The sequence below is a fragment of the Nilaparvata lugens genome, chromosome 12 (assembly GCF_014356525.2).
Source record: "Nilaparvata lugens isolate BPH chromosome 12, ASM1435652v1, whole genome shotgun sequence".
Classification (NCBI taxonomy): domain Eukaryota; kingdom Metazoa; phylum Arthropoda; class Insecta; order Hemiptera; family Delphacidae; genus Nilaparvata; species Nilaparvata lugens.
This window is the reverse complement of record NC_052515.1, coordinates 16594617-16620255: the sequence shown is the minus strand read 5'-3', so window position 1 is coordinate 16620255 and position 25639 is coordinate 16594617. Positions and strand designations below refer to the sequence as shown.

The 25639-nt window shown below is 33.6% G+C and overlaps 1 protein-coding gene across 3 annotated transcripts in view; it reads left to right on the top strand.

Moving 5' to 3' along the window:
• Positions 1 to 20921, top strand: part of LOC111055146 (cysteine--tRNA ligase, cytoplasmic) — a 40620-nt gene extending 19699 nt beyond the window's left edge. For all 3 annotated transcript variants that reach the window (XM_039438979.1, XM_039438978.1, XM_039438976.1), the window contains exons 5-13: positions 3501 to 3641; positions 4996 to 5206; positions 6768 to 7003; positions 8561 to 8794; positions 9595 to 9742; positions 11258 to 11472; positions 16633 to 16798; positions 17874 to 18085; positions 19795 to 20921. In XM_039438979.1, the coding sequence (XP_039294913.1) occupies positions 3501 to 3641; positions 4996 to 5206; positions 6768 to 7003; positions 8561 to 8794; positions 9595 to 9742; positions 11258 to 11472; positions 16633 to 16798; positions 17874 to 18085; positions 19795 to 19935 (1704 nt within the window). In that variant the 3' untranslated portion in view covers positions 19936 to 20921. The remainder of the gene's footprint in view (positions 1 to 3500; positions 3642 to 4995; positions 5207 to 6767; positions 7004 to 8560; positions 8795 to 9594; positions 9743 to 11257; positions 11473 to 16632; positions 16799 to 17873; positions 18086 to 19794) is intronic.
• Positions 20922 to 25639: the final 4718 nt, after the last annotated feature.

Sequence of the window (25639 nt, the reverse complement as noted above, 5' to 3'; positions counted from 1 at the left end):
ATCATCAATTGAATGACTACTGCGATCTTCTAAGCGAGCATGGGCTCAGACTCTGCATTAAACAAGCAACCAGAACTACAACAGAAACTGCTTCTTGCATAGATCACATTGCTACCAACTCCAGAGATAATCTTTTTCCAATCATTTATGAATCAACAATAACTGACCACTTCACCACAATTCTAGGAGTGCAACATATTTCGAGAAATAGTGCAAATGAAACTGGAACACATGAAATAAACGAGAAAATAGACATTAATAGCTTGAAGAATGAACTACTGAATGAGGAGTGGATTCATGTTTTAGAAGATAATAATCCAGATACATCTTATGACACCTTCTTATCAACTCTGAGACAACATATACAAAATAATATCAAGCAGCATCGGCGGCAGAAGAAGTACAAACCCATCAAACCATGGATCACCAGAGGTATAGTAGCAGCAATAAGAACCAGAAATCTACTCAACAAAAGAAGAAAGGAAGACCCAAACAACATTAACTTAACCAACTTCTATCGTCGGTATAGGAATACACTCACAGCTTTAATTCATGAAACAAAGGACCAATACTATAGAGAGAAATTGTATGAAGCTGGAAAGGATAATAAAAAAATGTGGAAAGTAATCAAAGATGCTACTGACTCTAAATCAAAAACAAAAATGAAATTGAATGCTATTAAAATAGATGATAGGATTTTCAATCTAAAGGAAAATCCAGAAACTGTGCTCAACCACATGAATAACTTTTTCACAAATGTAGGTGAAGAAATGGCGGAGACAATAATAGATTCCTTAAGAAAACCACTAGACCAAATCATATCCCAATATAAACCTGTTACAAGAACTCTACACTCCATCTACTTTCACCCAGTAACTGAAGATGAGCTTCTTGAAGCTATTAGTAGTTTGCGAAATGACAGTGCTCCAGGACTTGATGGAATCAATAATAGAACATTGAAGTCGATAAAAAATGTAATTGTAAAACCATTAATTCACATATTTAATTTAAGTCTGTCAAAAGGAATTTTTCCAAAAGCTATGAAAGAGACATGTGTTAGACCATTACATAAAGGAGGCGACAAAACAAATGCCACCAATTACAGGCCTATTTCACTTATAAGCAATATTTCTAAGATTTTGGAAAAACTGGTAAAGAAACGTCTTGTGAATTACATGGAAAAAAACAACTTACTATCTAGGAATCAATTTGGTTTTCGTGAGGGGAGGAGTACAGAAGATGCGGTATTAGAATTGTCAAATTTTGTCACAGATAAGCTAGAAAATAACAAAAAATGTGCAGCAGTGTTCCTGGACCTAGCAAAAGCTTTTGACACTGTTAATCACAGTTTGCTGCTGAAGAAATTAGAAGCCATGGGAATTAGAGGAGTTCCTCTAGCATGGTTTAGATCATACCTCTGTGACCGGCGTCAAAAAGTCAAAGTTGAAGAACATCTCAGTTCAGAGGAAACGATGAAGTTTGGGATTCCCCAAGGAACAGTTCTTGGGCCAATTCTGTATTTGGCATATGCAAATGAGCTATGTTCAATTAAGATAAGAGGAAGAGTAATAGCTTTTGCTGATGATACGTGTATACTATTTGAAGGAAACACCTGGGAGGAAGTTTTTAATCTGGCACAGGAAGAATTGATCAAAGTCGATAAATGGTTAAGAGAAAATTTGCTTACAGTAAATGCAACAAAAACGAAATTTTTAGCCTTTTCTCTGACAGAACGGACGAGACCACCGGATTCTTCAATAATCCTGCATCACTGTGGAAGCACCAACAACCCGTGTGATTGCCCTTCAATTCAACAAGTCAATGAAATAAAATATTTAGGAACAATAGTGGACAACAAATTCAAATGGGACAAGCACATTAATCTATCAATTACCCGGATCAGGAAGCTTCTCTACAAATTCTATCAACTCCGTAAAATCCTCAACTATGAGACATTAAAAACTGTTTATTTTTCTTTAGTGCAATCAATTTTAAGATACGTCATAATTATCTGGGGAGCTACGAATTTTACACATGTTGAACCTCTCTATAAACTTCAAAAACGAATACTAAAAATAATAGGCTTCAAGGAGAATCAATTCCCCACGAACATTCTTTTCAAGGACAGTAAAGTACTGAGTGTAAGACAACTCTACATCCAGGCTATCATCACGCGAATGAGGAGAAACAACGAACACATAAGACTGGCAGATCATAACCATCAAACAAGGCAGAGAAACACGTATTCAATAGTACCAAGGATGAACACTACATTTGGGCAAAGAAACTACACATATTTGGGACCAAAAATTTATAATTCAATACCAAGTTACATTAGGGAAGAATTCAATAGACACAGGTTCAAGAAAAGTTTATTTTCCTGGTTGGTTGATATTGGAGTGGAAAATTGTGAAAATTTAGTTAGACTGTAAATATTGAAACTATTTATTCTTCATTCCACTCTTTACTGTTTTTCATTTTTCTAAAAATAACCTTTCTTATTATTATCCTTAATAGAACATTAATATTTATTTACTAATTCCATAATTTTGTTTGTTTGTATTATACATTTTTACTAATTTTATTATAAAAAACTTTAATCCCATATCAGTGAATGAAGTTTGTAAATAGTAATTATTACACGCAATAAGCAACTAATTACTTATACCCCAACACATATAATATATAGTGGGGTGTATATTTATTCATTGAAATTATCATTTATTCATTGTTGAAACACCGCTGATTTATGTAGTTATATTACAATACTATATTATCAATATTCTAATGTTGCATTCAATCTTCATTGTAATTAATAAGTTTTCATAATATGTGAAATTTGCTGCATAATTGGCTGTTGTACTGTAATTTATTGTAGATTCGTGTATGAACCAGAATGTATTGTAACTTACTTGAATAAATAAATTTGAAACATTTTTTTTCCGATCATTGCTTTTTGGGATGTGAGCGCCTGGGGTTAGAACTTTTGGGACGGAGCGTTTCAAGTTCGGTGAGAGGTGAATCCGTGAGAGTGGGAGGATGGATTCTTCATGGTGTTGTTGATCTAGTGAGGCAGACATTTTGTGATGGTTATTGGATTTACTAAAAATAACTTTTTGTTGAGTTATTTTTGGTAAATTGAATAACTTTTTCGGGAAATGATATTTTCGGGAAATTTTTGTTTTGCTGGATCAACAATGCCATGAAGAGTCCATCCTCTAGATCTCATGGATTTGTATCTTGCAGAATTTGAAATGTTCTGTCCCAGAAGTTGACACTTCGGGCGCTCATGTCTCGGAGGGTGGTGGTTGAAAAAAAATGTTTTCCTGATAAAACTTAAAAATAACCATTCTGGAAAAGGAATAGTTTTGGAGCTTAGTCTGCTAGTCCTTCTTTAAACATGCTCACATATGATTTTTGTATCATGAAATGTATAAATTAATGAATATTACTATTATTCATTATTGAAACGTAAGTAATTTTGTGTGTAATTCTTGCAGAGACTTCTAGAAGAAGCGAAAGATCCCATCTCCGATTGGCTAGACTCAAGGCTGGGTGCTGACATCACGGACAATTCCATATTCACCGAACTTCCAAGGCACTGGGAGAACGAATTCAGGAAAGATCTCAAAGCTCTGAATGTGAGTCCAAAAGTAACCAAATATATCCGTGCCAAAATCAATTCACAACCGTTTATCAGGTTTAAGTTTATCAGGTTTACCATTCAATTGAATTGTTCAAAAATATAATTGAAAAATCTGCATTCTCATTATACATTTTCTACTGCATATTATGAATTGTGACTAAATTTAATGTATTGAGGTATTAAAATCTAATAGTTATGAAGTATTGGAGAATGGTTTCCTAATGGAATACATGTTTTCTTCTCTGTCTAGGCTATATGAACTACAAAAACGTTTTAGAAATGTTTTGGAAGGATTTTTTGACCTCATTAGACTTCAGAAGTTACTTCAAGTTTTTGAAATGAAAAAACAATTAAGACTATTTCATTTCATTTCGGAAACTCAAAGTAACTAACTATTTTTCAGTGTCTAATGAAGACAAAACATCCTATTAAAACATTCCTATGAAGTATTGTAACATTTTAACTTTAAAAATCTCAAGAATATAATTATTTCAATCCATGATGCTAATATTTGTTATTGAACGGGTCTGTGATGCTTTATGTCTTACTTTGAGCTCCGATATTAAGAGCCCCTTCTTATTAGCATGAGAAGCTCTTGAAAACTATGGTAGTACGAGGCTCATTTGTCTATGTAGCACACTTAATAATAATAGAGTGAGAAATTCTAAATGTATTCATTTATTAAATAAAACAAACAATACAATGATCGGAAAAACAGGCTATTGCCCAAAACTTCTTCAATTTCCTAATTTAGTTTCAAATTGTCCAAATATTATACATAGCTTATGAAAATATTATACATGAGTTATGAACATTATTGAACACAATTCAGAGATGCTGTGAAATGTTTCAATGATGAAATAAAAACACAACATCATGTTTCATTTTCTACTGGTACTGTTTTATTTTCACAAAACCCAGGGTTTCCATGCTCAAGGCATCATTCTATGATCTTTATTGGATCCAGAGTACAGAAGTACATAAGCCAGGCCACATACAAAATCCAATAAAAACAATCAGATTCTCAATTAAATGCAGTCACAATGCTAAGTACCTGAAGTACCTTCAACATCTTCAGTTGGAGGTTGAGCTTAATAATGGTGAAAATGGAACATTACTAGTTGGAAAGATAACATGTGTTTTCATTTCATCGAAATGTATATCTTTTGTCTCTTAAACTGTAAACTTCAATTTGTAGAATATATCTATCAAAACTAAATAATAATCGCTCGATAAGATTGAAGATTAATTGCTAACTCTTGAATAATATTCACTCAATTATTGTGAATATTATGTATGATTATTGTACAATTATTGTAAACATCAACGTGAACTTTTCATTCTTCCAGATCCAAGAACCAAACGTGTGGTGTCGCGTTAGTGAGTATATTCCTGAAATCATCGAATTTATCAATGAAATAATCAAGAATGGCTACGCCTACGAGTCGAAGGGGAGTGTCTACTTCGATGTGATGGAATTCGACAAGAGGCCAAACCATTACTACGCCAAGCTAGTTCCCGAGTCTTATGGAGATAGTTCACAACTATTAACTGGCGAAGGTTTGTAAGATTATTTCATTCTATCTTATTAATTCGCAACCATTAACTGGAAAAGTTTTGTGGATGATTTGAATTTATCTTATTAAAAATATTTATTTGTAGCCTAGTAATTAAATTGTAAATCTCAGTTAAGACGTGAACACTCATATTCAATCAAGCTATATATCTGCTTATATTTTTTTAAATTAGGGATTGAAACAGTTTTAGGAGAAGGCGTGTTTGTTCATCCCGAATTTTGTAAATAAATTAATGAATGAATGCATTTCTGTTTTCTCTGCTGTTTTGTAAGTATTCCATATTTATACTGTCCGAGCGCAGATTAAAAAGTTTCCGACCTAAAAATGAAGGTGACAACCCTTGTGACCAAGATGTGGTGTATCTTTTCGGTCATATTTCAGCCATTTTGGAACACGTACAATTCAATTTGAATGAAATGAGAATATTCTTGATTAGACGAATTTTGAAAAACTTACAGTTTTTTGAGTGAGTCAATGACGGGTGTTCAGTGCCACGTTTGCTCATATCAGATCAAAGCTTGTTCAAGATACTTCATTTTGCCAGTCATTTCACAATGTGTAAGCCCGTAATAAAACATGAAAATACAGTGTAAATGATGTATAACACAGCATACAGAATACAATAATATTCAATAACAATTTCTTAACAGTCAACAATAGAATATAAAAGTATAAATTATATTAAAATTGAATTTTAATTGAAACGAAAATCAACATCTTGACTGAAATGGAAAACTGAAATAAAGTGCAATATAGGACGTCAATTTCTTACAGAATAATATTTTGAAGTTATCTGTAGCCCATCTTTTGATTTTTATTTTAGGATTAGTGCTCAGGGTTTTTAGTTCTCTGGGTAGTTTGTTATAAAATTATGTTAATAATAATTCATTTATAACAAAATAATAATCCATTTATAACAAAAAATCAGCACTTAGGGTCATATATGCACCAGCAGAACTTAAACTGCATCTAGATTTTCAGCGATCAAGATAGAGTTTAACCTTAGATCTGCATGCTCATTACATATGGAACCAGATCTGTATGCTCATTACATCTGGAACCACTGAAAGCCGTTGAAACTAGGTTAAAAGTAAACTCTTAAACCATATTATTAAAACCAAAATTGATTTCTCTTTCTGCTTTCTGATTGGATGTATGGAAGATCAGTTCAGCCAAGTGATAGTAATTTGTGCTATATAATAGCCGTTCAAACTAAACGCTCCACAAAGGGCACCATATCACTTTAAAAGGGAGATAAATCAGCTGTTGGTTTAAACTCTGTATGATACACATTATATCAAATGCGATCATGCGAAATCGTAGATTAGTATTAAACATAGATAATTCTTATGGTCCTCAATTCTGTTCATCATACTGATTAGCGTTTTAAACGGCATCTACTATAGACGTAGTATTAACTTTTCTAGTGCATAGTGCACATGGGCTTAGTGTTTTATTACTTTCAATGAGTACCAATTTTACTTTTTGTTACTATATTCATTATTCATGTAGGCCTAATATGTATGACATTTGTATGGTAACAGGTGAACTAAGCAGCAAAGACACAGCGGAGAAGAGAGCAGTGACGGACTTTGCTTTGTGGAAGAAGTCGAAACCAGGCGAGCCGTGGTGGGAGTCACCCTGGGGTCGGGGCCGACCAGGCTGGCACATAGAGTGCTCTGCCATGGCATCTGACATCTGTGGCCACTCGCTTGACATCCACACCGGAGGAGTCGACCTCAAGTTCCCGCATCATGACAACGAGTTGGCCCAGTCCGAGGTGATTTCTTTGTCCAATTTCCTCCCTCCAGTATATTCTGTACAGCGACACAGAGAAATGGTGGTAGATCAGCCAATTACAGTGATGAATAGAGTCATAGGAAGATGCGCAGATGCTAGTTTATCGATTAGATTCAGTTGACTGAGCGCTTCCAGAGAGGAAACATCCGTATGCGTATTATGAGTAGCTGGACACTTATTGGAAATTAGAGAAGGCTGACCAGTTCAGGACGGCACATCGCGCTGTATCACTACCTTTCTGTCCTTGCGCATGTCCCTCCAAGTCAAAAGTAATTTTTTACGGAATATAGCTCTGTGAACAGTAGACTTCGTGTAGTTAACTTGAGCAGGTCTGATTGTCGATACACCAATTCAATAGTTAGAACATTCTGTCCTGTCGTATCGTGTGTCGAGTCGGCGAGAAATCTATTTAAAAAAGGCCAATGGCTGATTGGGTTGGCATATAGACTATGTCAGATAATTATCTGATCTTCTAGAACAGATAATGATCTGTTCTTTTAGAATTCAATCTTGATCATTATAAACAAGATGGACATTGACTATGTATGCCTAATTACGTGTTTCCTATTTTGACAACACATTATATATGTATAGTAAATATCACAGTATTAAATATTTCCTTCCATTTTATCCTTGAATTCCAAAATTTCTAAAATCCTTACACATTTACCGACGCGAAATTCAAACAGGAACATTTCTGTAAAATTTATGAAGATCTGTTGCTGCGTTTGACCGCAAATGAGTGACGAACAGTAACTCATTGGTTCAGTAGGTGAAAATGTTACTGAACATTAATTGTAGAGATTTTCATGCTCAATCTATTCCACTTGATTTTTTTCGTTTCAATTGTATCTGAAGCCTGATAATTGGGAATCAATCTGCATTGATGGGGCGAAGCTCCTGAAATTTTTACAGATATGGGACTTGTGGCAGTTGATAGAGCTTATCGATGACTATTTAAGGTATGAATTTAATCAAAATCGTTGGAGCCGTTTCCGAGAAAATCACGAAAAACCCTGTTTTTGACAACATTTTCGCCATTTTAGCCGCCATCTTGAATTGCATTTGATCGAAATTGTTCGTGTCGGATCCTTATAGTGAAAGGACCTTAAGTTCCAAATTTCAAGTCATTCCGTTAATTAGGAGATGAGATATCGTGTACACAGACGCACATACACTCATACACACACACACACACACACACACACACACACACACACACACACACACACACACACACACACACACACACACACACACACACACACACACACACACATACAGACCAATAACCAAAACCAGTTTTTTGGACTCAAGGGACCTTGAAACGTATAGAAATTTAGAAATTGGGGTACCTTAATTTTTTTCGGAAAGCAATACTTTCCTTACCTATGGTAATAGGGCAAGGAAAGTAATATAAAAAGCCTAGAATACTTTTCAAATTGTTGATTTCATTGGAAAATAATTTTACTATGTGTGGATAGGTGTTTCAGTTTTGATAACAGCTGGAGTTTCAATGCTTTTTCAAATTATTTGTGCATACTTCGATAACGATCAATGGGTGAGATACTTCTTACACTCAGGCCATCTGACGATTTCCGGTTGCAAAATGTCGAAATCTCTGAAGAACTTTGTGTCGATTTCGGAAGCCATGAAGAAGCACACCGCCAGGCAGCTGAGGATAGCATTCCTGCTGCACTCCTGGAAGGAAACCCTCGACTACAGCGAGTCGACCATGGAAATGGCCATCGCTTACGAGAGAATGTTGAACGTAAGTTTATATTAGTTATTATTAAATTATAATTATTTCTGTCAATAATGTGCTATTCAAAGTCTTGCCTTGTAAGTACATTATTCTCATCATCACCTAATTAATTATTCAAGACCTGTTACAGATTTATTTAAAATCGAGACTAATATGATGTGTACTGTTTATAAAGAATCTCTTGATTTTTAATAAATCCATAGTCGGACAATATCTAGTCTTTATATTCAGTATGGATAACTACTGTGCCACAATAGCACCTTCACAACTACTAAGAAAAAACGTATTACTTACTTATTACTGGAGTTCAATAAACGACTGCAAGAAGTGTAAAAAATTCATTGTATAACAAAACATTTTCGAATCTATGGAATTGGGTATTGTTGTATCAAAGCACATTAGTTTGGTATGTAGACTATCAGTGTGTTTTCATTTTTTGTACCAAATCTTTCGCATTTCACATTGAGATCCCAAAGTTTCACTTCCAACCTAAAGTTAATTTAGTAATTATCTTCTTCAAACTGGATTCCTACATATCAGAATCAGTTGAAGTGACCGGCACAGTGAAAATATAAATCCATGAGTTCTGATTGGACTATTCCCACTCAGCACGGCCAAGCTGGTATGAATAGTTCCATTAGAACACATGGGAATAATATTCTTACTTTACCGATCACTGATATGTTGGAATACAGCTCAACTGTGGCCTGCTCTTCAGTGTAATGAAGAGTAATTGATAGAACATGAAAATTCACCAATTGAATACCTGCTGTATTATTCAGATAAGCTTTTAAATATTTTTTCAGGAATTCTTCTTGAACGTGAAAGATATTGTGCGGAACAATAAGACGAGCGACATGAATGACTTCGAGATTTCTAGGTGGAGAAAGACTGATACTGATTTGGAACAGAAATTCACGGCTATGAATGAGGGCATCCATAACGCTCTATGTGGTTAGTAACCTATAACTCAAGTTCAAGTTTATTTTTCGTTTTCGTCTTCACATTGTCAATTATTCTGACTAAATAAGAAAAAGAAAAAATATCGGTTGGGATAAATAAATGAAAAAAATACTGGATGATATGAATAAATGAATAAAATAAAATAATGGTTGGAATAGTAGGTTTATGATTGGTTGAAGCCGGTTCAGACACTAAAGCTTATCGTCCAACTTATGTTACCATGCTGATTGTTGTGTTTAGACTCTAACTTGGATGGGTTTCAGAATTTGTCAATTAAAAAAATCGTACAAGGTGCGCCAGAGAAACTTACTTATTTGAAAAAAATCCTGGTGGTCGCGTAGAGGTGCAGGAGGGGGCGCATCTAGAGGGGGATGTTCCCAAGTTTATTCTCCCTCAAGTAAGTAGCCATCATGCTCTGGTCTAGAGAGCAGCGGGCCTTCGCAGTTGAGAGCTTCTCAACTTCTCTCAATATAGAATTTACTGAACGCGATTAAGTTGCCCGTCAAAATGTATGTGATATGCTGATTGACGACCTACCTGAAGACACGGTCATTTTTTTCAGTGACGAGGCTCATTTCCACATGCGTTTCCTCAATGCGATTTTTTTATGGAGTTATTTGAAATTCCTGGTTCATGTCGATCAACCACGGACCATAGCACACCTCAAGAACAACATTCGCGACGCCATTGCCAACATACCGATTGATATACTGCAACGAGTAATGGATACAAATTTCAAAAATCGACTTCATCAGTGTATGCGCAATGGGGGTCGCCATTGATGTGATGTCATTTTCAAGTCTGCATGAGAAAAAAATGGGATATTGTATTTTCATATAAAAAAAGATTAAACAAATAACTAAAGTACTTCTGTTTTTATCGAACTTTCAAATAAGTAAGTTTCTCTGGCGCACCTTGTACAATCAAAGATGTAACGGCTGGGAAAAATGTAGTCTTTGGTTTGACTTGAACGTGTAGATGGTTTTACAAGCTTTTCTTAAAAAGTCAAAAGCTGGACAATTAGTTCGAATGTTATGAATTCGGCTTATTTTAAATTAGGAAAGAGTTGAAATTACAGTGTATATACATACCATTAAAACATGGATGTGGTTATATTATTTATCATGACGTTTTTGGTGATATTTTTATACCAAATAATTCACTTTCTAGATTTCCCAATCCATTTTGAACAACTTTCTTCGATTAATTTCCACTTCCAGTCACCCATAGAAGAGGTATTTAAAAAAAATAAATAATCACCTTTCCCAATCAAATCATACAACAATAACTTATTCCTTTTTGGCATTCACCCCATGGATTAAATCCGTCCGGGAGAAGAAGCATAGAAGGGGTATTTTACTTGTCAATCAAGTTATTAAGTCATTCATATATTGAGAAAAAGTCCAATGGATATTATTCTAATGGATACTATGCTATATTATGCAATACAGTATTACCTTTTTTACAATTCTCTGTTTTTATTTATACAATTTAATATTATTTCAGATAATGTCGATACAAGGACAGCTCTAGAACAAATCAAAGAGTGCATAGGGCACTGCAATATTTACATAAGGAAGGGACAGGTCAATCCGAAATTGCTTGAAGATATTGCCGTCAATATAACGAAGGTCATGCGAATGTTCGGCACAATCAATGATGGACTCGATAGTGAAATAGGATTCCCTGTTATGGCTTCTTCCAGTGCGGCGCAAGGAAATGTGAGTATTAGCATTTTTCTATTAGAATTTCGAATGCTTTGGTTGTTTTCTGTACACGTATATCGATAAACATTGAGAAATGATACAGTGGATTAAACACTCTTTTCTGAGATTTCTATTTTGTCATGATGAAATAGAAGCTCTATATGTTTTTGTGCTCTAGTTGTTCTGTTTTATTCATACAAACTTAAACCTTTCAAAGCTTCTTAAATTTTAAAATGTTCCATATCTCAATGCATCATTGTCAGTTGTGTGTTGTTGAGAATGGAGGTTTTTTGACCGAGCGAAGTGAGGTCTAAGATTCAAGTCGACGGTTTTGCATTTCTCTTTATGTTTAAATGTTTATATGTTGCGCATTTACAGCGAAACGCAACAATAGGCTTTCATACATATCAGGTTTTAATTCGTACGGTTCTAATAAGGTATTTTCTTCTCAATCACAGCTGTGTTTGGATTTTCACAATTCATGCTGATATTAAAATATAAAAGCTGATGTTCATATAGTAAGATGTGATTTCTTGAACAACATAATTTTCAAGTTAATTAAAAATTGTGAACTATTTGAATAGTTTATTTTTGATTATATTAATTTTGGACGTTCAGAGTGATTATTTTTTAATTGAAAATAGGTTTCAATTTCGACACATGCTATATAACATTCATCTCTTCTCTCAATTAACGAAATCATGAAATTTCCATGGAAAAATAAATAAAATAAAAATTGTCCCTGAGTTTTAATTCATCTTCATATTTTTTAGCAAACTATTCATTGAGAAAAAACTGCTCCAGTGAAGTAACAGAAATGAATTGATCATATTATTTTGACATGGAAGATTCTCAAACAGTTAATCACGATATCAGGTTAAAATAAAAACAAAAAAAGCAAGCGTGTGTAAAAGACTTTGTTTTTATTTCCGGTTTTCTAGCAACGAATTCGAATATGATAAAACATATTCGTGTCGAGGGGGCGTTCGGTGCTATGCGGTTGCTATTCTGAACCGAATTCAAACCGAATCACCGCTTCACACTTATCGAAATTTGCCGAAAACGAATGAGGCTTTCATACATATCAGGTTTTAATTCGTACGGTTCTAATAAGGTATTTTCTTCTCAATCACAGCTGTGTTTGGATTTTCACAATTCATGCTGATATTAAAATATAAAAGCTGATGTTCATATAGTAAGATGTGATTTCTTGAACAACATAATTTTCAAGTTAATTAAAAATTGTGAACTATTTGAATAGTTTATTTTTGATTATATTAATTTTGGACGTTCAGAGTGATTATTTTTTAATTGAAAATAGGTTTCAATTTCGACACATGCTATATAACATTCATCTCTTCTCTCAATTAACGAAATCATGAAATTTCCATGGAAAAATAAATAAAATAAAAATTGTCCCTGAGTTTTAATTCATCTTCATATTTTTTAGCAAACTATTCATTGAGAAAAAACTGCTCCAGTGAAGTAACAGAAATGAATTGATCATATTATTTTGACATGGAAGACTCTCAAACAGTTAATCACGATATCAGGTTAAAATAAAAACAAAAAAAGCAAGCGTGTGTAAAAGACTTTGTTTTTATTTCCGGTTTTCTAGCAACGAATTCGAATATGATAAAACATATTCGTGTCGAGGGGGCGTTCGGTGCTATGCGGTTGCTATTCTGAACCGAATTCAAACCGAATCACCGCTTCACACTTATCGAAATTTGCCGAAAACGAATGAGGCTTTCATACATATCAGGTTTTAATTCGTACGGTTCTAATAAGGTATTTTCTTCTCAATCACAGCTGTGTTTGGATTTTCACAATTCATGCTGATATTAAAATATAAAAGCTGATGTTCATATAGTAAGATGTGATTTCTTGAACAACATAATTTTCAAGTTAATTAAAAATTGTGAACTATTTGAATAGTTTATTTTTGATTATATTAATTTTGGACGTTCAGAGTGATTATTTTTTAATTGAAAATAGGTTTCAATTTCGACACATGCTATATAACATTCATCTCTTCTCTCAATTAACGAAATCATGAAATTTCCATGGAAAAATAAATAAAATAAAAATTGTCCCTGAGTTTTAATTCATCTTCATATTTTTTAGCAAACTATTCATTGAGAAAAAACTGCTCCAGTGAAGTAACAGAAATGAATTGATCATATTATTTTGACATGGAAGACTCTCAAACAGTTAATCACGATATCAGGTTAAAATAAAAACAAAAAAAGCAAGCGTGTGTAAAAGACTTTGTTTTTATTTCCGGTTTTCTAGCAACGAATTCGAATATGATAAAACATATTCGTGTCGAGGGGGCGTTCGGTGCTATGCGGTTGCTATTCTGAACCGAATTCAAACCGAATCACCGCTTCACACTTATCGAAATTTGCCGAAAACGAATGAGGCTTTCATACATATCAGGTTTTAATTCGTATGGTTCTAATAAGGTATTTTCTTCTCAATCACAGCTGTGTTTGGATTTTCACAATTCATGCTGATATTAAAATATAAAAGCTGATGTTCATATAGTAAGATGTGATTTCTTGAACAACATAATTTTCAAGTTAATTAAAAATTGTGAACTATTTGAATAGTTTATTTTTGATTATATTAATTTTGGACGTTCAGAGTGATTATTTTTTTAATTGAAAATAGGTTTCAATTTCGACACATGCTATATAACATTCATCTCTTCTCTCCATTAACGAGATCATGTAATTTCCATGGAAAAATAAATAAAATAAAAATTATCCCTGAGTTTTAATTCATCTTCATATTTTTTAGCAAACTATTCATTGAGAAAAAACTGCTCCAGTGAAGTAACAGAAATGAATTGATCATATTATTTTGACATGGAAGACTCTCAAACAGTTAATCACGATATCAGGTTAAAATAAAAACAAAAAAAGCAAGCGTGTGTAAAAGACTTTGTTTTTATTTCCGGTTTTCTAGCAACGAATTCGAATATGATAAAACATATTCGTGTCGAGGGGGCGTTCGGTGCTATGCGGTTGCTATTCTGAACCGAATTCAAACCGAATCACCGCTTCACACTTATCGAAATTTGCCGAAAACGATACGAACTGAACCGAACCGAATGTGTGTAAAAGTAGCCCTTCGCTAGAAACGAATTTGAACCTGATGGAATTTACTAGAGCCAAGTGGGCGTTCGGTTCTATGCGGTTTCTATTCGGTACCGAATTACCGTTTCACACTTATCGGAATTTGCCGAAAACGAACCGAACCTAATGTGTGTGAAACTAGCCTTATTGTGTCATTTCATAATTTTATGATATAGTATGTTATTTGATCAGTAGAGTTGAAAGTGGAGCAAATCGTAGAATATAATTGGAAACAGAATTATCAGTTTGTTTCTTGACCAAACGACTCTATTTCCATCGAGCTTCCGATCTCACTACGGTAGCCGTCAAATCTACAAAAACAATAGAAATCAATATAAAATTCAAGTTTATAGCTGCTTAAAAAAAATTCATATGGCTTTTGTTGGTGAGGAGTCCCTTGCGGGAAGGTTCCACCGCCTGAATATATCATTTAAGCCGTCAATGGGCCTTACGACTGTCATACTTCAGCCGGGACCTACAGTTTAACGTGCCCATCCGATAACACGGGAGTGATCTGGTTAAAAAAACTTTTGGTAATGAGAGGGTTTGAACCCGGGATCTCTATGCTGCTACGCAAGCACTCTATCCACTAGACCACGGATCACTCCATGCTTAACATTCTCTTCTTGAATAGATAATTCGCGTTCATACAAATTTTATGAGAGGTACTGTATTTAGGATGTGTGCAAAAATATAATGGTCAAGCGTTCCAAGTTCCGCGTTCTTAGAAACTGAATACATTAAACTTAAGTTAATCATTGAACTTTTACGAGATAGAGACGCTTATCATAAAATTAAATTAATACTAACGCTGCATATTATTTTAGCTCTCTGTCTGATAGTATCTTGTTTTTCTACAATCAATGCTCGATTGAAAAATCCAACTAGAACGCTTGTACCGGCGTCATTTTATCTATAGAAAAAACGTGAACCTCATAACTCGCAACACCTGACCTATCTCTGCGTGTAGACACCCTTAGTTGATATTCTATAGTGAATTAAGTACAATGTGTACTAAAGGTAGGTTGCTAAAACAACTTGTGTGTTTTTTATGATTAATGTTATGTAGTAGATGTGATGTTATTCAAAATAATATAGTGTAGGGTGTATTGCTTGTAAGTTTTCAAGGTAGAGAAAACAAGAATTTACTACAACGTTCATAAAAATACCTTAATCTAACTGTTGGAAAAATAAAATCATTTTACTGTCCAGCTTCTTTAGTAAGGAACAAAGTCTCCAGTCAACTTGCTAGAGAATCTATTACATTAGTATTTATTTCTGCTTGTGGCTTCTATTGGCAGAGAGATCCTCATTGCAGAGAGGTGTTCTGCCTCAACGTAATACACAATTTTACACATCGTAGACACTTGAGTTTATAGGTTACTAGCCGTCAGGCTCGCTTCGCTCGCCATATCCGTCAGTGAGATCAGCGGGCTCGCTTCGCTCGCCTGCATTTTTCATTTGAGCCTGCTTCAAAGTCAAAGTACTGAGAAAACGCAGAAAAGCTGAGAAAAACGCTGATTTTGGGCGTATCTTTGATGAAATATTAAAGTCACCTCAACACAAAATTTTTAGACCCTAGCTCTGTACCATACTTGAACATTTTCTGTCTATTACTTGATGAAATAACTGAGAAAACGCTGGAAAAACGCAAATTTTGGGCGTATCTTTGGCGTTATTTCAAATTCCTTCTAACACAACATTATTAAACCCTAGCTTAGCTTCTGTACTAAATTTGAACAATTTCTGTTCATTTGTTCTCGATGAATCTGAGAAAAAGCAAAAAAACGCAGATTATTTTGGGTGTATCTTTGGAAATTTTTCCAAATCCGTTCTTAGTGCGCCTCTAAAGGGCCAACTGAACTTACCTACCAAATTTAAACGTTTTTGGTCCGGTAGATTTTTAGTTCTGCGAGTGAGTGCCATTTCACTTAACACCTCCTAATCTGTATATTACATCGAATTCTAACAGCATAATTTCCACTAGGAAAAAAAATGTTATTCAACGATTATCTAATCTATTTAATTCCAGGTTGAGACCGTACTGATGCCCTACTTGAAAATAATATCCAACTTCCGTGATGAAGTGAGATCTCATGCAAGGCAGGTGAAGGCGACTGATATTCTGAAAGCATGTGACGCTCTGCGGGACGATATCCTGCCCAATGTGGGGGTGCGGCTTGAGGATGGGCCTGAAGGTAACAAATTGTAGCCTATTCCAATTAATTACTAAGATGTGTGAAATCAGGGCTACTTATTTTTATTCATAAAAATAGACTTATAATAGAATAACTATATTTTATGAATAAAAACAATTACTAAGAATTTTTTTATTTCAAAGAAATTTTTTTCAATTCCAAATTTTTGATTTGATTTTGAAACTCCTTTATTGCTCCTTAAGTTGGCCTATACATAAAATGGACATCAATTTACAATTTACAATTATATTATAATTCAGAACAACATCGCCCAAAGGTATAATACCTGTATGGGAAACTAAATAAATTAAATTAAAAAGAAAAGCACTCGAGATTATCACCTTCCTGTCTTAAAATATGAAAACAAACTTAAATTATTGAATTTATCTTATAAAACACCTCGTGAAAAACTATGCTTATACAAAACGTTTTCTTTCAAACATTTTATCATCTTGATTCAATATTACAATATAAAAAACCCAACAGGCCAGCCTAGATTCTAACTAACTTACTCTACGAGATTAAATATTTTGTTAATGTCATTCTCCATTAACAGATGTCAGCGTAATTGCTTCATGAAACTTAGTTTTTACCTGACATCCTTTTATTTCTGCTGGCGAATTATTGACGTTAATAGTCACTATTCATATGGTCCTGTGAACAATTGACAAAATCCATGTGTTTTTATTTTGATGATGCCCACTTGAGCGTGAGCAATGATACAGAATGATGAGTGGAGCTATAGCTTTAGGTGGGCTCCGAATCATCGGGAAGCGGTTTTTCAACTTATAAATGATATTTTTGTCTCAATAAATAAAATTATGATATATAATCGCATTTTGAGATAATGATATGAGACTGACATAGTTTTAGTTCTTCTTGTTCGAGATAATCGCATAATTTATCCTATGAGCTACAGACAGTTGCTTAATATTGATAAACCTTGTAAAGAGAAATAAATGATTCATCATATTATTATTAGTATTATTATAGTTTATGATTTAGAGGAGTTGGCTCTAAGTGATCACCCGTCAAACAGGAGGAGCAGGAGTAATTTTCTTTTCAATTCCATCAGGTCAACCAACAGCGGTAAAGTTTGTCGACAAAGAACAGCTCCTAAGGGAGAAAGAAGCAAAGAAGAAACAAGAATTGGAGAAGGCTGCTGAGAAAGAGAGAAAGAGGAAAGAACAGGAAGAATTGCAGGCGAAGAAGGATGCCGAAAAGAGAATCCCTCCATCTGAGATGTTCCGAGCTCAAACCGACAAATATTCGAAATTTGATGATCAGGTAATTAAGTTCATTAACGTTCTAGATTATTTTTTTCTTATGATTAATGAAGTTGCCAAATTAATTTTTAAAGCATAATGGAATTCCAGGTCTCCTTAAGTTCCATAGAATGAATAATTACTAACGTATTTTAATATAACTTTAAAGTAAAACTCAGTCTGAGTTTCTGTTAAACTCAGTTTGAGTTTTTGTTAGGCTTGAAAATGTGCAACACCAGCACGAAACGGTCGTCGCCACACCAAAGAATGTGAGTGTTTTTCCACTTTAAAGTTATATTAAAATACGTTAGTGATAATAATAGTGAAAACAGAGTGATAACCAACAACGAATAAATAATATTTAATTGATCAACATCTATATGAATAGAACCATTTCCCAAACCCATTCAAATCTCTCTACGAACTTTAAAGTTGAGCTTGGAGAAACTTCAACTTTTCAATTATTATTACTAGTTGATGAGTGAGCATAATTATTATACTAGGACAGTTATTGATAAAATTAATTATTTTCCATAGAAATAATCAAAATCGTCACCAACAATAGAATTTTCCATTGAAATGACGATAAAATAGTTTTGGTTTATACCATAATTCGTCTCTTGTGATAAATAAGTAGTTTTATCACATCAAATCAAGTTTTATTCAATGATATCACTTCAATGACAAATTCCGTAACACAAAAAATGATATTACAGATCATTGAATACAATACTGTTTGCTTAAGAAAAATCTTGTCTGCAAACAGGAGTTAATACATTCAGAACTCATCATACATTAATACATTCAATTTAATTATCTTAATTCATCCCACACACACACACACACACACACACACACACAACACACACACACACCACACACACACACACACACACACACCACACACACACACCACACACACACACCACACACACACACACACACACACACACACACACACACACACACACACACACACACACACACACAAACCCTCACACTCACACGCACACACACACACCCATACACACACACCAGGGAGAAATCATAATAGTCATTAATAAAATATAGAAAAAATTGAAACAAGTGACTGTCAAGGTGATTCATCTAAGAATAATAAAAAGCTCATTAATCTCAACCGGAGAATAATACATGAACCATGGGTGTACTTTAGATTTGTAAGATTCAAGATTATTAAATCAATTATTATTAAGATTATTATTTTATCAATTCAAATAGTTTTATTTAAAATTTATATCTACTGCAATATCGTCTTCACAACTATACATTACTTGGAATAATTCATTCGTTTATTAATAAACACACTTCTAATATGAAATGTTTATGTATGTTAATTTTCAGTCGATATTATTCATCAATTATTATATCCAGTTATACAATCACTTATCATGAGGATAACTATCAAAATTATTGTAATGTGAATGTTGATGCAGAGTATTTCAATAATTTCATTATAACAACAACAACTTCAAATTTGTCAATCAACATCTTTTCTCAATAACTTTAATATCGATCAATTTAGAATTCTATTCTAGAGTTGTCAGAAGTTGAATTAATAACTCATCCCCCTATCATAGGCTTTTGCACTTGAGATATTTTCTTTCTCGATACTTATCATGTTTTTTTGTGTGAGATACATTTTTCGTATGAAGAAGCAAAATCAGTATCAATCATCAATGATTCTAAAATCAATATTTTCATGATTTTCAGGGCATCCCCACCCATGACAATGAGGGCAAAGAAGTGAGCAAGGGTCAACAAAAGAAGCTGCTAAAATTATGGCAGGCCCAGGAGAAGAAATACAACGAATATATTTCTTCTTTGAAACAAAATGGCATAAAAGAACAATAATTCTAGTGGTAGATTAGATCTAATACAACTGTGTCGATTGGTTAAAATAGGATGTCTAAATTAGACAAATATTCTTGGAACATTCTATGAAAGTTCAGATTGAAAAATGAATTTTGAAAGTTCATATCAACAGGACATTACTCTATCCGATTTTAATTATTATTAATAGTTATTACCAATATAATTGTTGTTGTTGGTATCTTTAACACGGGCTAGCGTCAAATAACTCGTGGTGATTTTCAAAAGATTTTTGCAATTTCAGTTGATTCTTTCGAAATTGCTTGAAGAAATCAAATGAAGTATGTGTGATTTTTTTCACTTCAAGGAAGTTTTCTTTATAAAATGTATATGTTATTAACAAATTTCGTGTCACGAACCTCATTTAAACTGAACTTTTGAAATCACAATGTGCCTTCACAAAGTTTCCCAAAGAAGCTTCAAGATTTTCTTAAAATTGCATTTTTAATTCAATTTTTCATTTTTGGCATGAAAAGATGTATAAACAAACATGAATGACAAAAAATAATCCATCATTGAAGAAGAAATCAATATCTTGAATCTGACTGAATAATTAATTGAGGATTCATATTTTCTAAACATAAATAACATCATTGCATTAAAAACCCATGTTTTTCTAAAAATATTTTTGTTTGTCTCGTTATCATAGGTTAGTTGTCTTTAAAAAACTGTGTTTTTATTTTAGCTTTGGCGATGGGTGATTTTAAAAGAATTCACTAATGTTTTGTTGAATTCACCATGTTAATATATTGCTGCGTTTCTGTCTTCGGTTGCAATAGTTATGTATTAATTTATTATTTGCTGCAACTGATTGATGATAAATTTATTCTTCATTTTTATTTGTTCATTTTGTTTTTAAGCATTCGTATTTGAAGATCTGATAATTATTAATATAGGATAAATTTAACTTTGATTTGTATGAAAGTATTAAACTATTTATTATTCACAATAAATTTTTTTCTCAAAGATTCTCTATTTCCTGTAGATTTTAGTACCTTATTAGTATCAATTTCAGTCATTCAAGGTAAAATTCCAATATTAGTTCTGACTATTAAATCATATCTTCAGTCAAGTTGCATGGAACATTTTTCTGATCTATTTATCATTGATAAAATTAATATACAATTTTCAGCTTTTTTGACTGATTGCTCAAAACTGCCATATGCTTGAAAAAAATGGTCAATTTGGAAACTGGGGTGAAACCTATCTTGATAGTTCAATTCAATTTCTTTATTCCAATATAAGAGCACTGTACAAAATAAAATAGAATAATCATGGACTAATTAGAGTACCTAATCTATACAGGTATATAGGAAGAAAGTAGGTATAATAAATAAATGAAACTTAGATGAGGCATGAAGGGCTTGAAACATCAAATCACAATCCAGCGAGGTTTGTGGATGAAATATGTGCAAATTGCTTTGTGTCACCTATATGGCGATTCCAGCAGCGCCGCGGCGGCCACCCGGCTGATTGAGCGGAGCCAAATACATACTCAAATAGAACGGTCAAAGGAGAAAAATACAAACGTGAGACCCTTCGGCATGTGAGGGCAAGGCCACATAAAATATGCAATTTTTTGGTGAGGAATAAAACAAGCGTTCCCTATCTACCTGGCACACTGTCACTTTTAATTGTTCTATTCTGTTGGGTGAGTACTAAATAAAACATGAATATCCCATCTTTTTGTCCATTCAGGTCATTCAAGAGAAAAATACTATATGAAACTTGAATTTCGTCGTAGGAGAAAAATAAAGATTCAGTAAGACAAGTAGAATATGATACCATTTAAAAATTGAATAACATTTTTTAATTCATAATCTCAATAGAGAAGATTCGAAGAAGATTAATGCTTTGTGTTCGAGAAGATTTGCCCCAGCATTGTTCTATGGTCTCAAACTTTGTCCAGATGTATTATTGTCTACTAGGGGTAGAACCGTGGTAATGGAGTTCATCATACTTCACTGCACATATCCATCAAAATACAATTATCAATTCAAATCTATCTCCTTCAACATTCAGCAGTTACAAAGTTTGCTACAGTACCTATGTACCTTAATCTACTATAAATAAATTCTAAGGCAAAAAATAACAAAAAAACTAAGGCACAAGTAAGTTAGTGGAGATGCAACAACTGGCATAAGTGAAAATCACTGGTAACAGGTAGATAGGAGACGCTTATTTTCTATTACTCACCCGAAAAGTCGAACCGATAAAGTTGCTAATGTGTCCGCGCCCATTTCCTGCCAAGGAATAACACGTCTCACGTTTGTATAATTCTCCCTTGACCGTTCTATAAATTTGGAATACATTCGACTCAACATTCAGTTCTATTATTATTCAGTTCAAATAGAGACATTTCAGTTATACAGCCTATACATGCCTAAGCTATTTCATTATAAAGCACTGCCGCTAAGGGAAGAATGTTCCGTCAGATTGTCGTTAATATTTTTCAGTTTTCCGTTAAAATAACATTTTTTACAACCATATAATCCACCTGAAATCTGACGGTTACTTATTTTTTCCTGAGCTTCATATAGTTGAAAACATCTGAATACTTATCGACTCGTTAGCTATGTCTTTTATATTTTTGCTTCCTTTTTTTCTCATAAGATGGAAAAAAATGTCACTCACCCACTTCCTGACTTCAAAACTATTGCGAGAAATTGTTAGGTTTGACGAGGTATTTTGACGTAATATGTAGATGAAGTGGCTTTTGAGAATTTAGAAAAGAAAAACGTTTTATAGTTGGCAACTGTGTAACAATTGAAGCGAAACGGAAAGAACAAGGGACCTCTCAGGGGTCGGCGAAAGAAACCGTATTTTCGAGGGTGGACCCAAATTTTGAATAATATTCAAAAAGCTCACAGTTTCCGTTTTTTCGGTCGTTTTTCTAACAAAATGAATCGTAATGTGTAGGTTTTAGTGTAAAGGGAACATTGACTTCCTTTCAAAACCAAATCAATTTCACCAGTCAATAATCGGCTATGATTGACAGGGATTGAGGCTTGGTTTTTTGCATTTTTTTTTAATTAGGAAAGCTGAAATCAGTTAGGTGTGGGTTGTAGCCGCTATTCTTGATAAAATCAAACGTCAAAAAGTAAGGTGGAATGAAATGGTGTTAAGTGGTCTGGCTTCCAGAAGTCACCCTCATAGTTGAATAATATCGAAATTTCTTATATTCACATCTCAGTTATTTCTCAACCGACTTTTCTATTTTGAAGAATCAGGAATGATTCCATTATGTTTCATTCTTAGAATATTGAAATAGTGCTATATTCAGTTTTGTCGGTTATTCTATATATTGCGATTCCATTGGATTGCTCAGAAGGTAAAGATATAAGGCTAAGCGCAAACGCCGTGACTGTTTTTAATGAAGTCAGTTGCAAAACTTCAGTGTAAACTGAAGTCTGCAACGCCAATGCAACCACGGGTACATGCTCATGATTTGAGTCTGATCAAAGACTAGTTGCTTCGTTTGCACCCCCCCCCCCCCCCCTACTTGAATACATTTCCAAGGTTTCAAAACAGTTGCGCGCGCAACTGGTATGCAACTGTATTGCAAAACAATCATACAGTATACGCTGGGTCGTTTATACCAACAATATTCATATTATTATTTCTTTGGTCTAATTTAAAAAATTCTCAATGGGACAACCACTATGGAATATGAATTGATTCAATTTATTGAAATAATAAGAAACTCGGTTTCTACACCATTATCAATCACTTATTGCATTCTCTAGGTGTTTATCACTAGGTCTACTAGAGATTGATATTAGTACAACAATTAAAAATAGTTTATCTTGTTTTGATAAAAAAATCCGTTCAAGTCAATAAGTGTAGCCCAATTTATCGAATTTGCATATTACCAAAATATCACGTGCACCGATACCAAACATAATAAATAATGTTTATATTAACTACTATTTCAAAGACAATGAGAAAAATACAACTAATTAGAATGCAACTATTAGGCCTATGTAAAATTTATAGTATTTGCTGTACTTATACTGAGTTGATTTGATCATAGAACTCCTCACGTGAAATTGATATCAATTAAGGCATTCGAATAAACTACTTAGCTCCATTGGCACATCATGACCATAAGGTCATTGTCACATCATAGTCATCTTATCAGGCCTATAAGAAAGTGAAGATAATATAGATTCGCAGATCTCAACATAATTGCGAAAATATACACTTATACCTCCTATTATACCTATCCACCCCTAATTCAGTTGGACTCCAGCTTTCTGTCTGTCATCGAAACGAAAATAAACTCAATTCTCGTTTTGAAAATCTGTCAGATCTCACTCCAGTTAGGATGTGCCAGAAAAGGATCTCTCGCTGAATATTGGTTTCGATATATTTTTATAACTCTGGTCAATTTTGGGGTCCAACCGTGGACTTCAGCGTGGGAAAGGGCCAACAATGAGATTCACTACAAACCGTCAGCATCCCTTTCTGACAGCACATCAGCGCTTGCCATCCAAACTATGCTGACAGGCTGTTGTCATTTGACTATCGGTGAGATCCACTTTATGCTGGCAGCGTTCCGTGCGAATAGCATCAATGCTTCCCGTACAAATAACGCTGACAGAATTGAGTGAATCACACTATTCTATAGCACTCCCTCCAACATGTTTGTTTTCGTTTTGAATGTTTCGTGCATTGGCAATGGGTTCTTTTGACGTTTTGCAAAATAGATCCTTGTCTTCAGGCCCTTTTATTGGAAGGTCAGTCACACCATACAAAGTCGCATAAGAAAGTTTAGAGCAATTGTATTGAATAGGGCCTACTTTCAACAAAGAGCGAAACTAACTATATTCACAAAACTAAAGAAGCTTGCATGGTATCTTCTGTGAGACTCATGGAATGAAGCAATGTTAAGAGTTCTAGGTCTAGAATCTTTTTCGATTTTGGTGTGGAAACATTTATGTAGTGTAGTCTACTTTATTCATAAATATCTTATCTATCTTGGAATTAAAAATTCAATTTTTTTTAGCGTATAGTTTTTAAAAAAGGGTACTAAAATTTATTATCTATTACAAACTTTTGAAATGTCCATGCTACGTTGATTATATAAGCTTGATCTTTACTTTTGGAATGCTAGTAGAAGCATTAAAAGTATAATTTTTCTATGAGGATTGCTTTTGATTAATTCATTCACGTTACGATATTAGGCTGCTGGATGCAGTGCTTCAGTAATGTTTTTTCCATGTTTTTTTGAGACTATCTACTTGTCTGGTGAAAATTGTCAATAGTATATATTATTATCAAACTTTATCCAATTTTCATTAGCATATTATTCAAGTTTCAATTTATTCTCTCTGTGAAACTGAGTTGGGTAGTTCTATTTGTGATGTGACAGGAGGCGAACTTTCAATACCTACCTTCAATCAATATTGAAAGTAAATCTCACGAACTTTGGATCAATGGAATAAATACTACTAGACATTTTCAAGAACTAGCCTACTAGAGAATTCTAAGTGTCCACCTACCATTGTAGAGATGATTATAATAATATCATTTTAAAACTTCTTCATAGTCCCATGAGTTTACAGAATATGAAAAATTAACAAAATAATTATATTGTCCTCTAGAAGCAATAAAACCCAAAAGTATATTCTCTGTTTGGAAAACCTGTTGAGAATTTGTATGCAGTCTCTTTTACAAGACACTA